The following is a 17,299-nucleotide window of genomic DNA, read 5'->3' as shown; positions in this document are numbered from 1 at the left end:
TTTCTTCAGAATGAAGAACAGGATTTGATACGATGCCTGAAAGGTGCAATACTGTTTGTCTAGGGGTTGGCTGACTAGTTCTCCTCCTACTGTTCACTAGGTTTAAGAGAGATACACTAAAAAGCAGGGCATAACCAGACTTTATTAAGAACTAGCTGATTTCCACACAGAAAATTTGCTTGACTGACTTGCAACTGCAATCACAGAAAAATATCAATATGTGCAGCACATTAATTAGGAGAAGCTTAATCTTTATTGGGGCTGCCCAGCAGTGTAAATAACTAATAGTTGTCATAGTTTAACCCCAGCTGGCAACTAAGTACCATGCAGCTGCTTGCCCACTCCCCCCCAGCCCTCATGGAATTGGGAGAATAATTAGAAAAAAAAGGGTAAACCCCATAGGTTAAGATAAGAACAGTTTAATAATTAAAATAAGTAATAATACTACCAATAATAATGGAAATAACAAAAATACTGTTTAACAACAAAGAGTTAAACAGAGTTAAAAACAACAGTTAAAGAGTTAAGAAAAAAAAACAAACCCAGACACAATTGCTGCACAATACAACTGCTCACCATCCACTGACCAATACCCATCCCATCTCTATGCAATGATCTGGGCCTTCCAGGTAACTCCCCCCAGTTTATATACTGGGCATGAGGTGCTGTGGTATGGAATACCCCTTTGGCTAGTTTGGGTCAGGTGTCCTGTCTCTGCCCTCTCCCAGTTTCTTGTGTCCCTCCTCACTGGCACAGCATAAGAGACTGAAAAGTCCTTGATCAGAGTAAGTGCTACTGAGAAGCAACTAAAACACTGGTATGTTATCAGCATTGTTCTCATACTAAAGGCAAAACACAGCACTGTACCAGTTACTAGCAAGAAAATCCTCTTTTCCAGCTGAAACCAGCACAATAATGCTCAAAAGCTGAGAAAATTTGTCAACCACCAGTCACTCACTACTGAAAGCCTTTGTGATGCAACAAAGTAATTAGCATTACCCTCTACAGGCTAAGAGAAAGGTAATATATACTTACCGGAGTCTCATGAAGGAGGACAAGCTTAGTCACCCGAAGATTTACTTGTAGTCCAAGACTCTTGTGCTGGAAAAGGTTAAAAACCTAAGATAAAAAACAGTAAATAAAAATATGTTGTGCTTGTATTGCACACAACACACTGTAGACTAAAAACAACAGAACCTGGTATTTTACTGCAACTGCTTTAATTCTCCATAATTTGAGCAGAATGTTAAGCTAATGTATTGTGTTAGTCTTTTGAAGGGAAAACAGTTTAGGCAGCATTCATTCTGGGAGCACAAAATAAACCTTTTCCCCTCAATGGCCATGACCACTTTATGAATTGTAGGCTGTATCGCAAAATATTTACACATGCATATAACACTATTCACATGAAAATTTCTATTCAGTTAAATCCAGGATTGTGTCCCGAATGGTCTGAGCCAGGACATGGCAATAACTACCATTCAGAATAGTTAAAGTCTGTATTTATTGTACTGTTTATGCTCTGTCCTTAGAAGAATCTTTCCTTGTACAATGCAGATGCTAATTTTCACTGTTTTATGCACCAAATGAGCACACTACAGCTCCAGACACAAATGGGAGGGGATATAATTGTGCGAGTGCATTACCCCTTGTTATTTTCAGCCACTAATGATCACACAAACTTTCTCAACAACAATCTCAATAATTTCTCAACAATGTATCTTCATAACAAGCACAGATCATCAGAAACCACCCAATGCCCCAACCTTCCCAACAACATAATGAGCTTCTAACAAAAAATCATGTTGTTCAGCTCTCACTTTCTGGCTACCCTGAAGTTGTAAGACCAAAGATGTAAGTCTGCAGCACCATGGTTCTATGCTGCAAAACATACAGAGTAAGTCTTTACAGTTTGATAATGGTCATGTACTGAATGTCCCTTACAGGTGCTGAGTCAGGATAATTAAAAGGAGCAATTAAATCATGCATGTGTGGCTGGCAAAGCACCAAAATCGATTTTAAATTTCCTACCATGTTTAAGATGGTTAGAATAAATCTTCTGGCAGCATCTGTTCCATGATACGAAACCATAGCTGGATCTGCCACCACAATGGTTTCTATATTGTACTCCTGAGGTAACTTGTAAGAGTATCGTTTTCCTCTTCCATTTTCTGATACTTTTTGATTCTTGGATTTTCTTTTATCTGTAACATAAAAAAACCTTGAAAAACTCATCCTTCAAACCACCCATATAGTACACCTAGGATTTGCTATCTGTGATTATGGTATAACTGATTATGTGCAATGCAATAGCTATCATTTATTACTCTATATTATTTATTTGTTAATTATATATTACGCTAATATATAATTAACTAGATTAATTATAATATAGTTAACAGCTATTATATTACTCTAATACATACTTATTTAGCACGGCAATTCTGAAGCTCAGACTGAAGGCATGTACTACATATAAATTATAGCTCACACCAAGAAATCAGGAGTCTTATCCAGCTGCTCAAATAAACTCAGATTCATTGCATCCTTTCACCTAACACTTTTATAAAAGCATACATTCTGCCTAGTTTGGTTTGTAAAACCATGTTAGAGTTGACAGAAAAATAGTCTCACTGAGAATGCAGAACTGGTATCTGCCCATGTTGTCCGGGGTTCAGCAGTAGCAGTCATTTTTCTCCTTCTTGGTAGCTGGTGCAGTGCTGTGTTTTGACTTTTGGCCTGGGAACAGAGCTGATAACAAGGATGTTTTGGTTTGGCCAAGGACTTTGTGAGCCTCATGCTCTGCCAGGGAGGAGGGGAAGCCGGGAGGAGGCAGAGACAGGACACCTGACCCAAACTGACCAAAGAGGTATTCCATACCACAGCACGTCATGCCCAGGATGTAACTGGGAGTTAGCTGGAAGGGCTGGGTGTCTGCAGGGTTGGAGGAGGTATGGGTCGGTGCTTGGTCAGGCTGGGGGGGGGGCGAGTTACCGGTTGGCTGGTGGTGAGGTGTTGTATTCTCTTCCCTTGTTATTTCCTTTATCATTATTATTATTGGTGGTAGCAGTAGTGATTTGTGTTATACCTTAGTTACTAAACTGGTCTTATCTCAACCCATTGGATTTGCATTCTTTTCGATTCTCCCCTCTGTCCCTCCGGGAGTAGGGGGAGGGAAAGAAGGGGGGGAGTGAGTGAATGAGTTGCCTGACTGGGTTTAAACCACGACACATGTACATAAATTACAGAGAAAACATCTTGATGTAACTGTGTCAGCATAAAAAGCAACAAATATAGATCTGCCACAAATTCAATACGAAGAAAAGACATTTTAGTGATTTGGAAAGAGGAAAGAATATTTTAGATGAATGACAGAGAAATGTACGTAGGGTACAGGTTTGTTGGAAACAAAAAAGTGACTTCAAAGTCAGTGCTGCTGTCATTATAAGCAGCTAAAGTAAAACACCAAAACAAAACCCTGAAAACAGGCTTCTCAAAGAAAGGTCCATATTGAAAATACATTACATTTATGGTAACCTAGAGGTTACCGTTCATGTTAATTTTAACTTTCCCATCAAAAAACACAACAAAAGCCCCATTGCTGCTACAGTACATACGGAAAAAGAAAAAAAAAATATATACAGAAGCAGTAAAGCCAGAAAGTGGTCAGATATGCATACAGCAGTTAGCAATGATATTTAAAATAATTTAATTTAAAACAAAATATAAAATGAAACTCCCTGTTGTAATAACTAAATTCTGTTAGATGCCCTTGAGAGGATATAAAACTTCTGGGACTGATCTCACTGAAGACACTGAGATGGAGTGAAATTTTTTCCAGCTTCCACAATGGAATATTGGGCTCTCTATTTACAACAAAATGTGATGCTTGAGATGACAATTATAAACACATGCTCTGGAAACAATCAAATATTCAGAAATTTTGAGGAAATCTTTTGTAATTAATCAGTCTCATCTCTAATAGGAAAGTTCCTGCAGCTCATTTTATAACACATGACTACTCTCCAAAAAATAAGTTACTCTTCAGGAAAGTGCTAAAAATGTACCTTAAAGACACTGAACTCACGAATTACTTCTAAAATATAAGATACCAGTGGAAAAAATATCCATAATTTAATATATTTACATTAAATTATGCCTAATATAGATTTAATATAAATAAATTAAAAAAAAAACCTCATTTATCTTCTTCAGTCATTTCTTGAAGATTACATATGTAAGTGGTTGAGTTCAGCCTGTTATACTTTAGAAGGGCTTACCAATTCCTGTACAACTGGTGATAACGTAAGACATGCTAACACTGCTAAGCAAACAAATTTTCTAAAAGACAAAAAAGCATATATTCTCCAGAAATAAACAATTGCTGCTTGATTGCATAGAATTAGAAACAACTTAGAAATTCATAAGCTACCTAAAATTAATTTTAACCTTTCTCATTTTGATCCTTCAGATACTTGCTTAGCCTTAAATGTACAGCAGCTAGCCTGTAGCTTTGTTTGTGTTTGCTAGCTGTGGATCTACAACCTAGTATATAAAACATTACATGTATTGTTGTCACACTTTTGAGGATGATTTTTAAAACAACTTCAGTGTCAGGATTTGTGCCAAAAAAACACACCCTATAAGCTACACAACTATGACTTACCATAGAAGCATCTAATGTTCCAAGAGTAGCCTACAGATATAAGTTCAAACTGTAAACTCATTTGTGTTAAAAAAGATTTCTCATGAGCCATCTGGTCAATCTGCCTTCCTTCTGCGAGCAGCAATTGATTCCAGTGCAGTTTCCAGCAATACAGTTTGATAATTGTTCACTTATTTGTAAAAAGTAGCAGCTAATGGGTGAAAACTTTAATATTAGCATGGCTGTTCAGAGAATTCTGCTAACACACCCCTCCGAAAGTTTTAGCTAGTGCTGCATTTTTATTCATAATTGAGAATAAGCAGCCCACAATAAAATACACCACTGTGCTAAACACTAAGATCACAGCAGTCCCATAAACTGTTGAAACCTCTGTCTTTTGGGATTGTAGTGGATAAGAAGACTGCACAGCTCTACAGACAACATGGCTGCAAGGGGCAGTGCCCATCATTTGCATCAGATATCTGCTGGGTTAACAAACCAAAGGACAATCTGTTCTTGGCCAGCCAACCCTTTCCAAATTGCTGGCAGAAATCCCCATCATGTGAGATCTCATTTATCTGAAAATTTTAGCTCATCTCTATGAGCCTTAATTAATGGAATTAGTAATTTTGGTTCAGCACTAATCAAAAAACTGCCACGATTACTGCCAGATAACATGCAAAATAGGCTTTAACAAAAACACTTGGTTTTTTACATACTCATAAGTAAACATTACAACAAATTGCTCATTACTGAAGGTACAGTATGTAAGAGGTAATACCTCCTGCAAAAAATCCTACCAACATCAATAAAGCATGTGCTAACAAGTCAGATTAACTGGAAAAAAAAAGAACCCAACCCTGCCTCTTGAGAATAAAAAAACATAAATTTGTCTAAAAACTGCAATTACACTGGCAAAATAAAAGCAATAAATGTTACAGGAGGGCTCTATGCAGTAAGACTTCCATGTTTTGTGCAACTATAGAAAATATGGAGATTCCATATTAATTTCTTACTGTAACACAGTTGATTGAAAAGAAAGCTATAAATACCCCAGTACTCCAGCAAGAAGGCTAGAAATACTGCAGCAAGTGCATTTGACATTCAGTAGGCAATTGGTAAAAAAGAGAAAAAAACAAGAAGTGTTAACAAAACAATAAAAATTCCTCTCCCTCTCCCCTCCTCTCCCTTGAAACTAAAACAGCTGAAAATCCAGCTACTATAACCACAGGTTGCATAAAGTATCCAAGACAACACAGAACGAGCTCTGACTACAGGACTCCTGGACACTTAAGTCCTTAGGCACAAAAGCATTTCCTGAATAGGTCCACAGGAGGCTCACACAACAGAGTGACCACCATTACTCTCCAGGCTTTCTTCTCTCAGAAAAAACGAAAATGGGTACCCTAGCCAAACAGAAATTGCAGTATTCTGGCTAGGTAAGGAATATTCAGGAGCTCAGGAAGCCACAAGCTATACGTTCACTATAGTTTGGATAGGTATTTGAATGTCTTAAAGCAGAGTGGTAACTTCTTTCTTGCCCAAGGAATGGGAACCAATACCTCAAATAGCACCAGTCTCCATCCAGTGAAATCTCATAGATGCAGACCTATGACCAATATTGTTTATGCATTTTATTTCATTATTATCACATGGAAACAGGCTGTCGAGCAAGAGCCAACACAGCTCTCCCAGCTGACTGCCCAGTTTACATTCCATAAAGTCAAACTTTTGCTTTTGATCAGGTGAAACTAGCAGGCTTTTTCCTGAAAACCAGCATCACTCTAAGAAAAGCAGCACAATGTACTCATGACTCAGAACAGTATACCATTTATTGCCAGAACTGAGAAGTAAAACAGGAGGCTTCCAGTGTCCCAGATACAAAAGTGATTCAAAACTCAAACCTACTGTACCCTGGATAACAGCTCTTGCTCGCTAGCCTTTGTGAAAAGGAATGACCATATGAGAAGATTTCTCCCTGCCCCCAGTGTGTGCCCCATTCTTTTACAATTAGTTAGGTTTACTGTACAAAGAACTTCACCCTTGAGCAAGTGCTTCAGATTAGGTAGAAGGAAAAGAGCCTGGCTTTCCAATGCGGCCCTTTGCTCTAATTACAACTGCTTCTCTCACATTTTCTCTATAACACACTTGTGAACTGGTTGCTTTTAAAGGTTTCAAAGACCATGTGCTAAAGAAGGGTGTGAAGCGTGAGATCTGTATATGTTCATCTGGCTTGCGTATGTAAATAACTCACACATTCAACAAAAGGATATACAAGCACAGTCATACAAATCTGAAAAGCATTTGCTTCTGTTGGTATGATTCTCTTCTACCCCTAATTAATAAGAAAGCTCCACCCCATTCACAAAAACAAGTTCTTAATTCTCTGGAAACATGTTTGGCTGTGTAACATCTTTCAATCCAGCCCACAACAGTAACAGACAACAATACCTTTTTTGATTGCCTTTTCTAGATCTCATGAAAAGCTATTATTTCCAGCAGAGATCCTTCAACACCTCCAGCACTGATATTCATCCCTTCTAATAATTACATTTCGTCACTGGCAATACACAACTGCTTGATAGGTAGCCAGTCTTTCAGATCAATCTGGCCCTAAACCAGCAGCCTAAAAACCTGTCTCAGAGAACCTATTCTGACATGAGTACCATAGAAGCAAGAGATCCTCTTGTAAGATAGGTCCATACTGGTAAGAACGTGCCCTACTGCCAAGACAAATAGTTCCTCTGTGTCATACAGCTACAACTATCAAAGTGCATTACCTGAGAGCATCAGAGCCGATATAATCGCATGTTTTATTGTTGCTTCACTGAGCTACTTAATTTAGGATTTGACTTGAAATATTTCTGAAAGGTTTATTTTTGTTGCTTTAAGGTTGTGCCTGTACTGTGAATATTTAGGTGATATTTACTTAACTGCATGTCATACCAGCAAATGTTCCTACACAGACTTTTTACGTATGTAACTTACTGCAGCTCCTCTTAGTAAAATAACCTGTAGCAGCAGGGTGAGGGACTGGTCTTACTACAGCAACAGCATCAGTTAGAAATTGCCAATTAACCCCCCTGGCAACATGGTTATGCCAGCAGATGCTAATCAGTTATGCACAGCTTGTGTTATTTCAAATTTTCAGGGTTGTAATAGAGATAATGAAACCTATTTCAAGCAAATATTTGAATCTCTGTTGACAGACTATTTGCACCAAATCAGAGCCTTGAGCATAAGAGTAAGATAGCTTTCCCATTTTAGAGCATAAGAGAAAGTGAAAGGATGACTGGCAATGAACACGACGGAAAAATAATGTCCTTGAGAAGAGTCTGCATTTTTACTCATTATCATATTTCATACTATTGTTGCTATTTATCAGATGCCTCTCTCCCCTTTCTCAGTGCAAACATCATGCATACTTCTTATTTTCTCTTCTCACTCCCAAACGCGTGGGCATGTATCTCTAACTTACTTATTACTAATGGGGAAGAATAACCAGTACTGTTTATGTGAACAACTTTTGCTAATAAAGAAAACTTTTCTTTTAGATAAGATGTGGTAATGAAACACAATACCTAGAAGAGAAATATACAGCCTGCTGGACAAAGTTACACGCCATTTACTTAGTTCATCTTTATAACTAAACAAAGAGCCTTGCTTTGCTGCTTCATCTTTGATTTCAACCCATGGATGGATGCCTAATTATAAAAGCAATAATGGAAAAAAAAATTGACACATTTTTCTGTAACCACATAAAATGGACAGAGCAGTAGAAATGTTCAGGAAGAACCACACAGCCACAGAAAAGTTTATCTTAGATGGGATGTCTGGTGGTCAGCTAGGCCAACCTCATGCTCTAGTCAGGGCAAGCATCAAAGTAAGATCAACTCTCTTAAGAGCTATTTCCATCTACATTTTCTAAAGTCTGAGGAGGCTGACTTTACAGCTTCTCCAGTGCAAAATGTGCTTGCTGAGATTATTTTTTCCTTATGCCCAACTGAAATTTCCTTGAATATAACTTACAACTTTCTTTCATTCTGTCTTACCATATCTCTAAGGAAAGCATGGCTTCATCTTCTCTCTGAAGCCCCTTAGGTACCAGAAGACTGCACCTGCATCCTTCCTTTGCCGTTCTTTATCAGTTTGAATAACCCAGTTCCTTCTGCCTCACCCCAAATGTCACATGCTCCAGCTCCCTAGCCCAATCAGGCTAGCTGCGCTATTTCTACTAGCAAAGTAGAAAACAGCTTTGCTATTTCCACTTCGTCAGTATCTCACTTTTACTGTGTTAAGGAGACATGGTAAAAATGCCTATAAATATACATTCATTATGCTTTATTTCCTGGGACAAAAAATAATTTCTCACAACAACATTAAAACACCCTCAGCTCATGCTGAGTTCAAAAGATTTAGATGTCTTCTATCCTTTGAAGAAGAGCAGCTGCCAGTGAAGCAGAAATAACAGAATGTCATCTTTCACAAGCCATTTTTCCCCTCTCCACTGAAAACTATGAAGACATCCTTATGTACAAAAATTTTGTTGAAATCCTTCTACTTCAACAACTTCTTCTACCTGCCATTGAGGAAGATACATCTGTATGAAACGATCCTAATGTAAGTGTCAATCAGAGCAAGAACACAAAAATCATTTCATATCAGTGTCAGACCCATTTGGGAGTTCAAGACTTACTACTAACCAAAACTATGCAACCGCTTAAAATGGAAAAGCAAATAAAATCACTGCACATAGTAAGTAATTAAGTAACTAGGAAAACACAGAAGGACAAGAAATAGGTTGTAATTATTAAGTCAAAGCAAAAAAAGACCTGAAGAGTTCTACTTTCAAATATACATATATATGAATATATAGTCACCCTTTACTTTCAAAAATATATATAAATATATATTCATATATATGAATACCTATTTATATATATTTTTGAAATATATATGAATATATATACACTCTCTTCCGATGAGTGAAACAGCATGTCACCTCAAAGCCCATCATAAGTTACGGGTACATGAATAATCAGATATGCTTTTGCTGGGGGTGTTTTCAACTACTCTCTACATATCTTAAAAATACGTCTGCTACATTAGATTTTTCAGCAAGATTTGTATATTACCTGTAACAACACCACAGTACTGATTCTGAGAAGCTGGCTTTTCAGTCAGTTTCTCCTCTACAGATCTTTTTCGCCTGTACACCCTGTGTGCATGACCTGTCACAGCCAAAGTGCGATTCAGTGGCTCAATAAATATGAAGTCCTCATTAATCTGTATAAATCCCATCTGCAAAGGAAAACAAAAGGAACACATAAGAATTAAAGAAGTTATGAAATTGTGCACAGTCTTGCAGTAGAAAAATACCCACAAAACTCTATTTAAGAAAACCCTTTGTTTTAGTAACCTTAACCAGCAAGGTGACTACCTTTATATTTTACAAGCTGTTCTACTGAAGTGAACCGGAATAAATTTCATTTATTTCAACTAATTTGGGTGGGTGGGTGGCTACATGCCCATAGCAGACGCACAGTAAAAGATATGGAATGTTAAAAGTTTGCTCTGGGGGACCCATGGGGTCATTTAAATATGTACAGCATGTATAGAGAAGTTTATACATTAGGTTTATTACTCAGTGTAGTGTCATATTTTTAGATAACTATATTTAATGAAATAACAGGAATAATCTAGGGCATATGAATACATCCTGAACAAATACGAAGCTCGAAAAGACACCTTTTGACACTCCCTTTACACTTCTTCAATTAAAAAAAAAAAAAAAAAAAGGAATTAAAAAAAAGACAGCAATCCCTCCTGGCTTGCCAGCAGCTAAAACAGAAAAGCATCCTAATACAGCCATCTAGTTGGATAGCTTCTCCCCGATCCCAACATATTTATACATACAAAAATACATAAAAAGCTAACACACCAGATGTATATCCAATATTAGAAAAGTGTGGCCAAAGTTAAAAAAACAACTATGAAACATATTCATATAAATACCATAAAAATCTAACTCAGCTCAAATCGTTAAGCTGCCAACAGACAGTAGTTCCTATCAAGAGTAAAGCTAAGGACAGCAAGGTCTTGTAGGTTGTTTTTTTTTTAACTCCTAGAAAATTCATCAGCAAGACTGATGGCTAATTTTCTCATTCCCTAAACTTAAAAACCTGTTAAACGCTTTTGCTATGAAAAGCAAACAACGTTGTACATGTGGCTACGAGAAGCAAAGAGCTCTTCTACATGTTATAATATAGTATGAATGGAGAGAAATAAAAAAGAATTTTGTTTCTTCCGGCATTATGTAGATGCCATTATCACATTGCCTATCCCACCTGATATATCAATAAATCACCAAAATTAAATTCTGATCAAAGCAAGAAAATTGTATTAAGTTCTATAGCTGGTACAAAATACAGTCTCTTTCACACATAAGACAGCATAACTTTAAAATAAAAAAAAAAACAAAACTATCTCTCCGCACAAGCACATTTATATAAATGTAAATACATGAATTGATTTTTTCAATCAATCAGCTACACTAGCTATAGAACACTGAACAGGTTCAACGGCCACTCTTAATATTGTACAGAAACATAAGTGTATTTGGGTTTTTCTGGCTATTCTGTTTCCTTCTTGCACTTACTTTTTAGGCCAGTTTATCTTCACCATAAACTTTAAATATTATACATTTAGAATATTAGCTACTTTGAATTGCTAAGTACTTTCCATAAACCTACCAGATACCACTTCTGTATCTTGAATACTGTTACTTTTAAATAACAATTAACTTTTCTAGTATAAACTAAGTGATGATGAATGAAATTTTAGTGTAAAACATAGCTCTCAAACACTAATAAAATGCATAAAGAATTCTTCACTCAAGTTTTACGTATAGCACTGAATTCACTCAGATTTTTAATTTGAATCATTATTTGGCTGAAAGATGCTGATAAACTCTGGATATAGAACATGAATAGCTGTCCACCACCTGCTGCAGGTGCTGCAGTTTCCCCCTGTCCACCTAGAAAAAACAAGATCTTAGTCCACTTGAACAAAGATAAATCATTGCACAGTTGTCATCTTTCTTTTGCTTTCATTCTCTTTGCTGCAAAACGAAACCAGGGCTTTAAGATGCTGTTCTTCAGATTGACAACTAGATACACAGAGAAGCTGTGCTCAGACCGCTGACACCCTGTTTTCTTTCATCTCCTGGTACAAACTGAAGGTTAATCCAGTGGTAGGGAGCTCTGAAAATTATTGCCAGTCTCTTGACTCAGAAGAATTGAACAGATAAAAAGTCTACTGAATAAAACTGAACATAGTAATATATATTCAAGCAGTTAACTTTAAAGCAAATCTAGGCAATTAAATAAACTCTACAATCATTTGGGCTACTTTGAAAAAAAAAAAGTGACTATTTCTCAATCCCTTGGACAATTTTGTGGTAGAAAAGGGAAGATGAAGCTGTATTCTTGTCAACCATGCCCTTATTTTTTCATAATCATTAGAAGTGAAGATCTTCTACCATAAAACTAAACACAGAAAGCAGAGAAAGACAAAGCCATGCATTAAAACCACCACAGTTTCAACACGTTTTCAGATATTAGATGCAAGGGAAAAACACAGGCTTCAGAAAGTTCAAATGGCAAAACCTCCATGTCATGAAAATGCAAATCAAAATTTAAAAAAAAAAAAAAAAAATGCATCTGGGTTAGAACTGTGTGGTCTGAAGAACTGATCCATCTCCCAGTAGTTTCATCTGAAAAACTAACACTGCTCACAGCTGCAATTGCAAAAGCTACCAGGATGATGGACAGATCTCATGCAGAGGTAACACAATAAACCATTTCCCCCCCTGCATTCATGTATCCTTGCATTTTCAGTTTCTTACCTGAAATAAAACAAAACTTAAATGTTGCAAGCATACGTCTCAGCACAGTTCAAAGCCCAGGACAACCTCATTTGACAAAAAATTCCTCAGATCCCCTAAGTCAGGATGACTGGATATTTGTTTTGCACTTTATTTATTTTATGCAGTACTTAGGTACAAGGCAGACTTCATCAAATGATCATGATAAAGCATTACATAGGACTAAGAACAGACACTTTCCCTAACAAAGGAAAGCTTTCCATAACATACTCACTTTCTTAAACAAAAGCCATGTGGAAATGCCAGGCCTGAATGAAAATTAACCTTTGTCTTGTCTAAAATAAAAATTGTTCACACCTGAAATATGCCAATAATCACGAAAAGAAAGCATATCAGAATTCTGAAATACAAAAGCTGGACCTTTTTGCTTACATCCAATTAGAAATATCATAGATGAAAGATGAAGAATGACAAATATTTCAATATTCTGGGCAATTGCATCTGATAGAAGACATCATAGGATAAACTGTTATGCCACCTCATTTCTAACATCTATGTTAGAATGCTCATGTTAATCTTTTCTGCCCAGTATTTCATACCTAAAAGGACAGCAATTTCTTTTTTCCTATTTGGAGCATATATATTTGACATTCTGTCATGTATTCTACAACCTGAAGTCTACTGTTTCTAATAAAGTTATATTACCATGAGAAGCTATACAAACATAAAAGTGAACCAAATTTGTGAAGACCACCTATGCATATATTTACCAGATACTGGGTATAAGCCAGGAAATGTCGAGATTGGCAAAGGTTTCTTTCAACTCTTATATACTTTTCCTTGCATACCAATTCAGAGTGGCAGCTTGTTACCATTCAAAGTTAAAACAATGCAGATTTTTAACGTAATACTATTTCTTGCAGTATTTATACAAATGAGGCATCAAGGGAATGGAAGAAAAATGCGTATGTTTTCCTATGAAAATATGGGGCACAGATAATACTGTGTCAAAAAGGAGATCTTACATGCCACAAGACAGTGGCATGTAATAGCCTAATAAAATAGCATTTTGCCAGTATGTGGTTTTCATCACAGGTATTCACTGAAAAGCAGTAATAAATGCAGATTATATACACAGACTTCTAAGAAATGTCAGAATATTAAAGCTTTTTTTACTTTTTTTAAACAGTTTGCCAGCTCCAAAGGATGAGTCTCAGTGGTCTACGATTTCTCATTAGTCATTCATGCAGTAGTTTCTAATTCTGTGTCTTGACATGTCAAAGCAAAATAATTCATTTACTAAACAATTCACTATTGTGGTGGGTTGACCTTGGCCAGCATGCACCCTGCCGCTCTCCTATTCCTATTCCCCAATAGGGCAGGCAGAGAAAATAGGATTAAAAAGAAAACCTCATGGATTGAGATAGGGACAGGGAGATAGGGACAGACAGTTACTGCCATCATGGGCAAATAAAACTTCACTTGCAGAAAATTAATTTCTTACCAATTAAAATATATTTGGATAGTGAGAAACAAAACCAAATGAAAACAACACCTTTGCCCTGCACCCCGGGCAGCACAGAGTGGGTGGGGAATGGGGGACAGAGTCAGCACACAACAGTTTTTCTGCTGCTTCCTCACACTTTCCACTTCTTCCTTTCCATGGGCTGCAGTCCTTCAGGATAAATTGACTCCAGAGTAGGCTTTCCATGGCCTGCAGGGTCCTCCTTGTTCTGGCCTGGGGCTCTCCATAGGGAGGACCCCTGGGGAACCTGCAGTGAGGATATACGCTCCAGTGCCTGGGCACCAACTCTTCCTCTGGCCTTGGTGTCTGCAGGGATGTTATTCTCATTTTATTTCCTCACTCCTCACACTGCTGGACAGCATTTTACCTTTTCTTTCTTCCAGAGGCATTGCCATCTTGGCTGAGTGGCTCAGCTGTGCCGTGCAGCAGGTCTGCTGGAGCCCAGTGGAATCAGCTGTGCCTGGCACAGGGCAGTCCAAGGTGCCATCCCACGGAGGCAATCTGTACAGAGTTTCATACCTGTGACCTTCTTGCAGGTTATTTCTACCAGCTGCATGTTTGCATAGACACAGGTGTTATCTAATAACGGTGTGTTCCTCTGAACAAGTGGTAGATTTAAAATTTGCTAATTCTCATCTGAAGTAAACTACCACTGTGTTACATCTTCCCTGTTTTCTCACTACTCTTTTACCTCCTCATGCATTTAACAGTCACCTTAAACTAGGTTTTAGTAATAAATGGACATAGAGTTGCCATGATCACAGTAAAATTTTCCCTGCAGTGTACTCTCCGCTGTGTCTCATCTGAAGCAGATGCACACAGTGTGCTAGGAATGACTGTACGGAACTACTTCTTCAGGTTCCCACCATACCGCCGTAAGCTAGTAATAATACTGTCATAGAAAAAAATCATCAGATGTAGAAAATGTACGTACAGCTTAATAAGCCTATTATAGCCATCAGCACAAAAATATTAATGTCATCTGCAGTATAAAAATGAAAGGTTCACTTCAATGTACAGTGCAAAAGGCAGTTCTTGTTTACTACTTCAACACTTACTAGTTTTGAAACGCATTTGGGTAATGTCAGACTCTTTACTATTTGCAAAATGTGCCAGAACTGAAGATTTATTCTTGACTAAAGAGGTAAAATCTTTAATTTGAATATTGGTATTCCACTTTAAAGAAGATTTGCCTCCATGATTTTAAAAGCCCAGATTAAATTTAGTATCATGACTCTAACAATGCCATCAGAACCTACCTTCCGCTTAAACTCAACAAAAAAAGTCTCTAGCTCTTACTAATTTTATAATAAAGCTCAAACAACTTTTCAAATTGCATAAGCAGCAGGGTAAGAAGTTCACATGCTCACATTACTCAAACACACGACAGCTTTCCATCTGCAAGCACCTTCCTTGCTGAAAGCTGAAGAAACTGCACATACGTACCAGCAACTTTTGTCTTCAATTAACTGCAATTTAGGTCTTCGCACAGCATACACATTGTACTTCTAGAGGTTTTCCCTATCTAGCTGCTCACTCCACTCTGTTGCATAGTTAGAAGTCATGGTGGGAAGAGAGTCAGTATTATGTCTGTTGACTGGTTTTCAGCTGCCTACATAGCATTCAATCCAGTACTTCCCGTGATTTTTCTTTTTCTTTTTTTTTTCTTTCTTTTGTGTAGGTCTGCACTCTACGTAAATACAGATATGCACAGTGCCGTATGTACAGGCCATACCGTATAGCCCAGACGGAGGAGAAACAGACCATTATGCAGAGACTACTGAGTTAAAAGCATGTGTTCAGGTACTGGCCCCAAAATTTAAGACCTGTAGAAACAATTTTTCCACGGCTTTTAAACTCTTCCAAACTCCTCTGCTTTCAGTATGGTTTAAGATACAAAATACCCTGAATCTTTAGGAAAGTTATTCTTTACAGGATGCTGCTCTCATGATGTTTAAGATGAAGATTACTTTTATCAAAACTGATGCTGCACATGCAGAGGGATTTCGTTTTTGTTAGATGAATGCTAGAATGAAGTAGAATAGTGAAGCATGCAAAACTGAGATGGGTTTGCATATTCTGATGCATTTTAACAGGTACTATTATTCACATAAACGTAGTCAACTGAGCAAGAATCTCTCAAGGTAACAATGGAGAGTGAAGTGTAAGGTGACCATGGAAAGGGCACAAATCCAAATTAATCTAATTTGTTGACAAGAAAATGAAGTAAAGAAGACCAAATGACGTAAAGAAGACCGAATGATAAAGAAACTACAGGCATCAAGTCCACACAGAAGGTCTGTGTTTGTCACCCCTCAAACTTCCGTTTGCCCATTAATTCACAGCCAACCAAACCCGAAGACGTTTGGCATTTCCTCCAGATTCCAAATGTCATGTTTCCAAGCCAGAAATATTTTCTTTTGTCGGCCTAACTAGCCCTCTATAAACACATTATTAGAAATCACTGCTGTGTTTGGTACAAGTGCTGCTTAAATTGCCCATATTCTAATATTTGCTATGATTTTTAAACTGTCTTCACAATGCAGGATGATATCTAAACAAAGTAGTCTATTTGAGAAGTGACCACAATCAATTATTGACTACCTCCACAATAAAAATATTTTAATAAGGCTATGAGTGCAACAAATTATTTTGTAATACATGTTTGAGATCTACCTCAAGATGTTACTGGTTATTTCATGTTAGCTTTACTGAATGCAAGCACCTAAAATAAATTCTAACGTTTGTGACTTTTGTTTAGAAACCTCCTCTGCTATATTTTCATTTCTCAAGAGGTTTTTTTTACAGGGCAATCTTTCAACAAAAATGTGTAAACTGCATCATTGTTTCAGTATCGCTTTTCAAATCTTGATATCCTGCTTTTCAAATCAATTTTTCATCTAGTAAAGTTGTCCTCATTCTGGTTTGCCAGGCTTGCTGACCACTTCTACCACTTCTAAAACTGCTGATTGACAATATTAAGAATGCAACCACATCTATGTTAAGTATATATGCACAACTGGACAGGGTCAGAACAAAGGTCTAACCTGCACAGTATCCTCTCACTGATGGCGTGTAAAAGATGACAAGACACAACATAAGACAGAGCAAATGTAGTTTCTATGCTTACGGTCTACAGTAAACCCCAGTAGGGAACTGGTATCAGTAGCTTTACAGTTTACATGAACTTTAACTGCAGTGGAAATAAACAGAATAACTTCTCCCCTTCTCATTTGCTTGTTTA

General features: G+C 37.2%; 1 protein-coding gene across 2 annotated transcripts in view; it reads right to left on the bottom strand.

Annotated features, from left to right (window-relative positions):
* Nucleotides 1–17,299, bottom strand: part of ADAMTS19 (ADAM metallopeptidase with thrombospondin type 1 motif 19) — a 152,787-nt gene that overhangs the window by 110,941 nt on the left and 24,547 nt on the right. For both annotated transcript variants that reach the window (XM_062617455.1, XM_062617456.1), the window contains exons 3-5: nucleotides 9,781–9,946; nucleotides 2,032–2,204; nucleotides 1,036–1,119 (exon numbers count right to left, since the gene is read on the bottom strand). In XM_062617455.1, coding sequence (XP_062473439.1) covers nucleotides 1,036–1,119; nucleotides 2,032–2,204; nucleotides 9,781–9,946 — 423 coding nt within the window. The remainder of the gene's footprint in view (nucleotides 1–1,035; nucleotides 1,120–2,031; nucleotides 2,205–9,780; nucleotides 9,947–17,299) is intronic.

Source organism: Pezoporus occidentalis, unplaced genomic scaffold (genome assembly GCF_034315485.1).
Source record: "Pezoporus occidentalis ecotype Australia unplaced genomic scaffold, CSIRO_AGI_Poc_V1 ctg196, whole genome shotgun sequence".
NCBI lineage: Eukaryota > Metazoa > Chordata > Aves > Psittaciformes > Psittacidae > Pezoporus > Pezoporus occidentalis.
The sequence above is the reverse complement of the archived record's forward strand: the minus strand, read 5'-3'. Positions and strand labels throughout refer to the sequence as shown.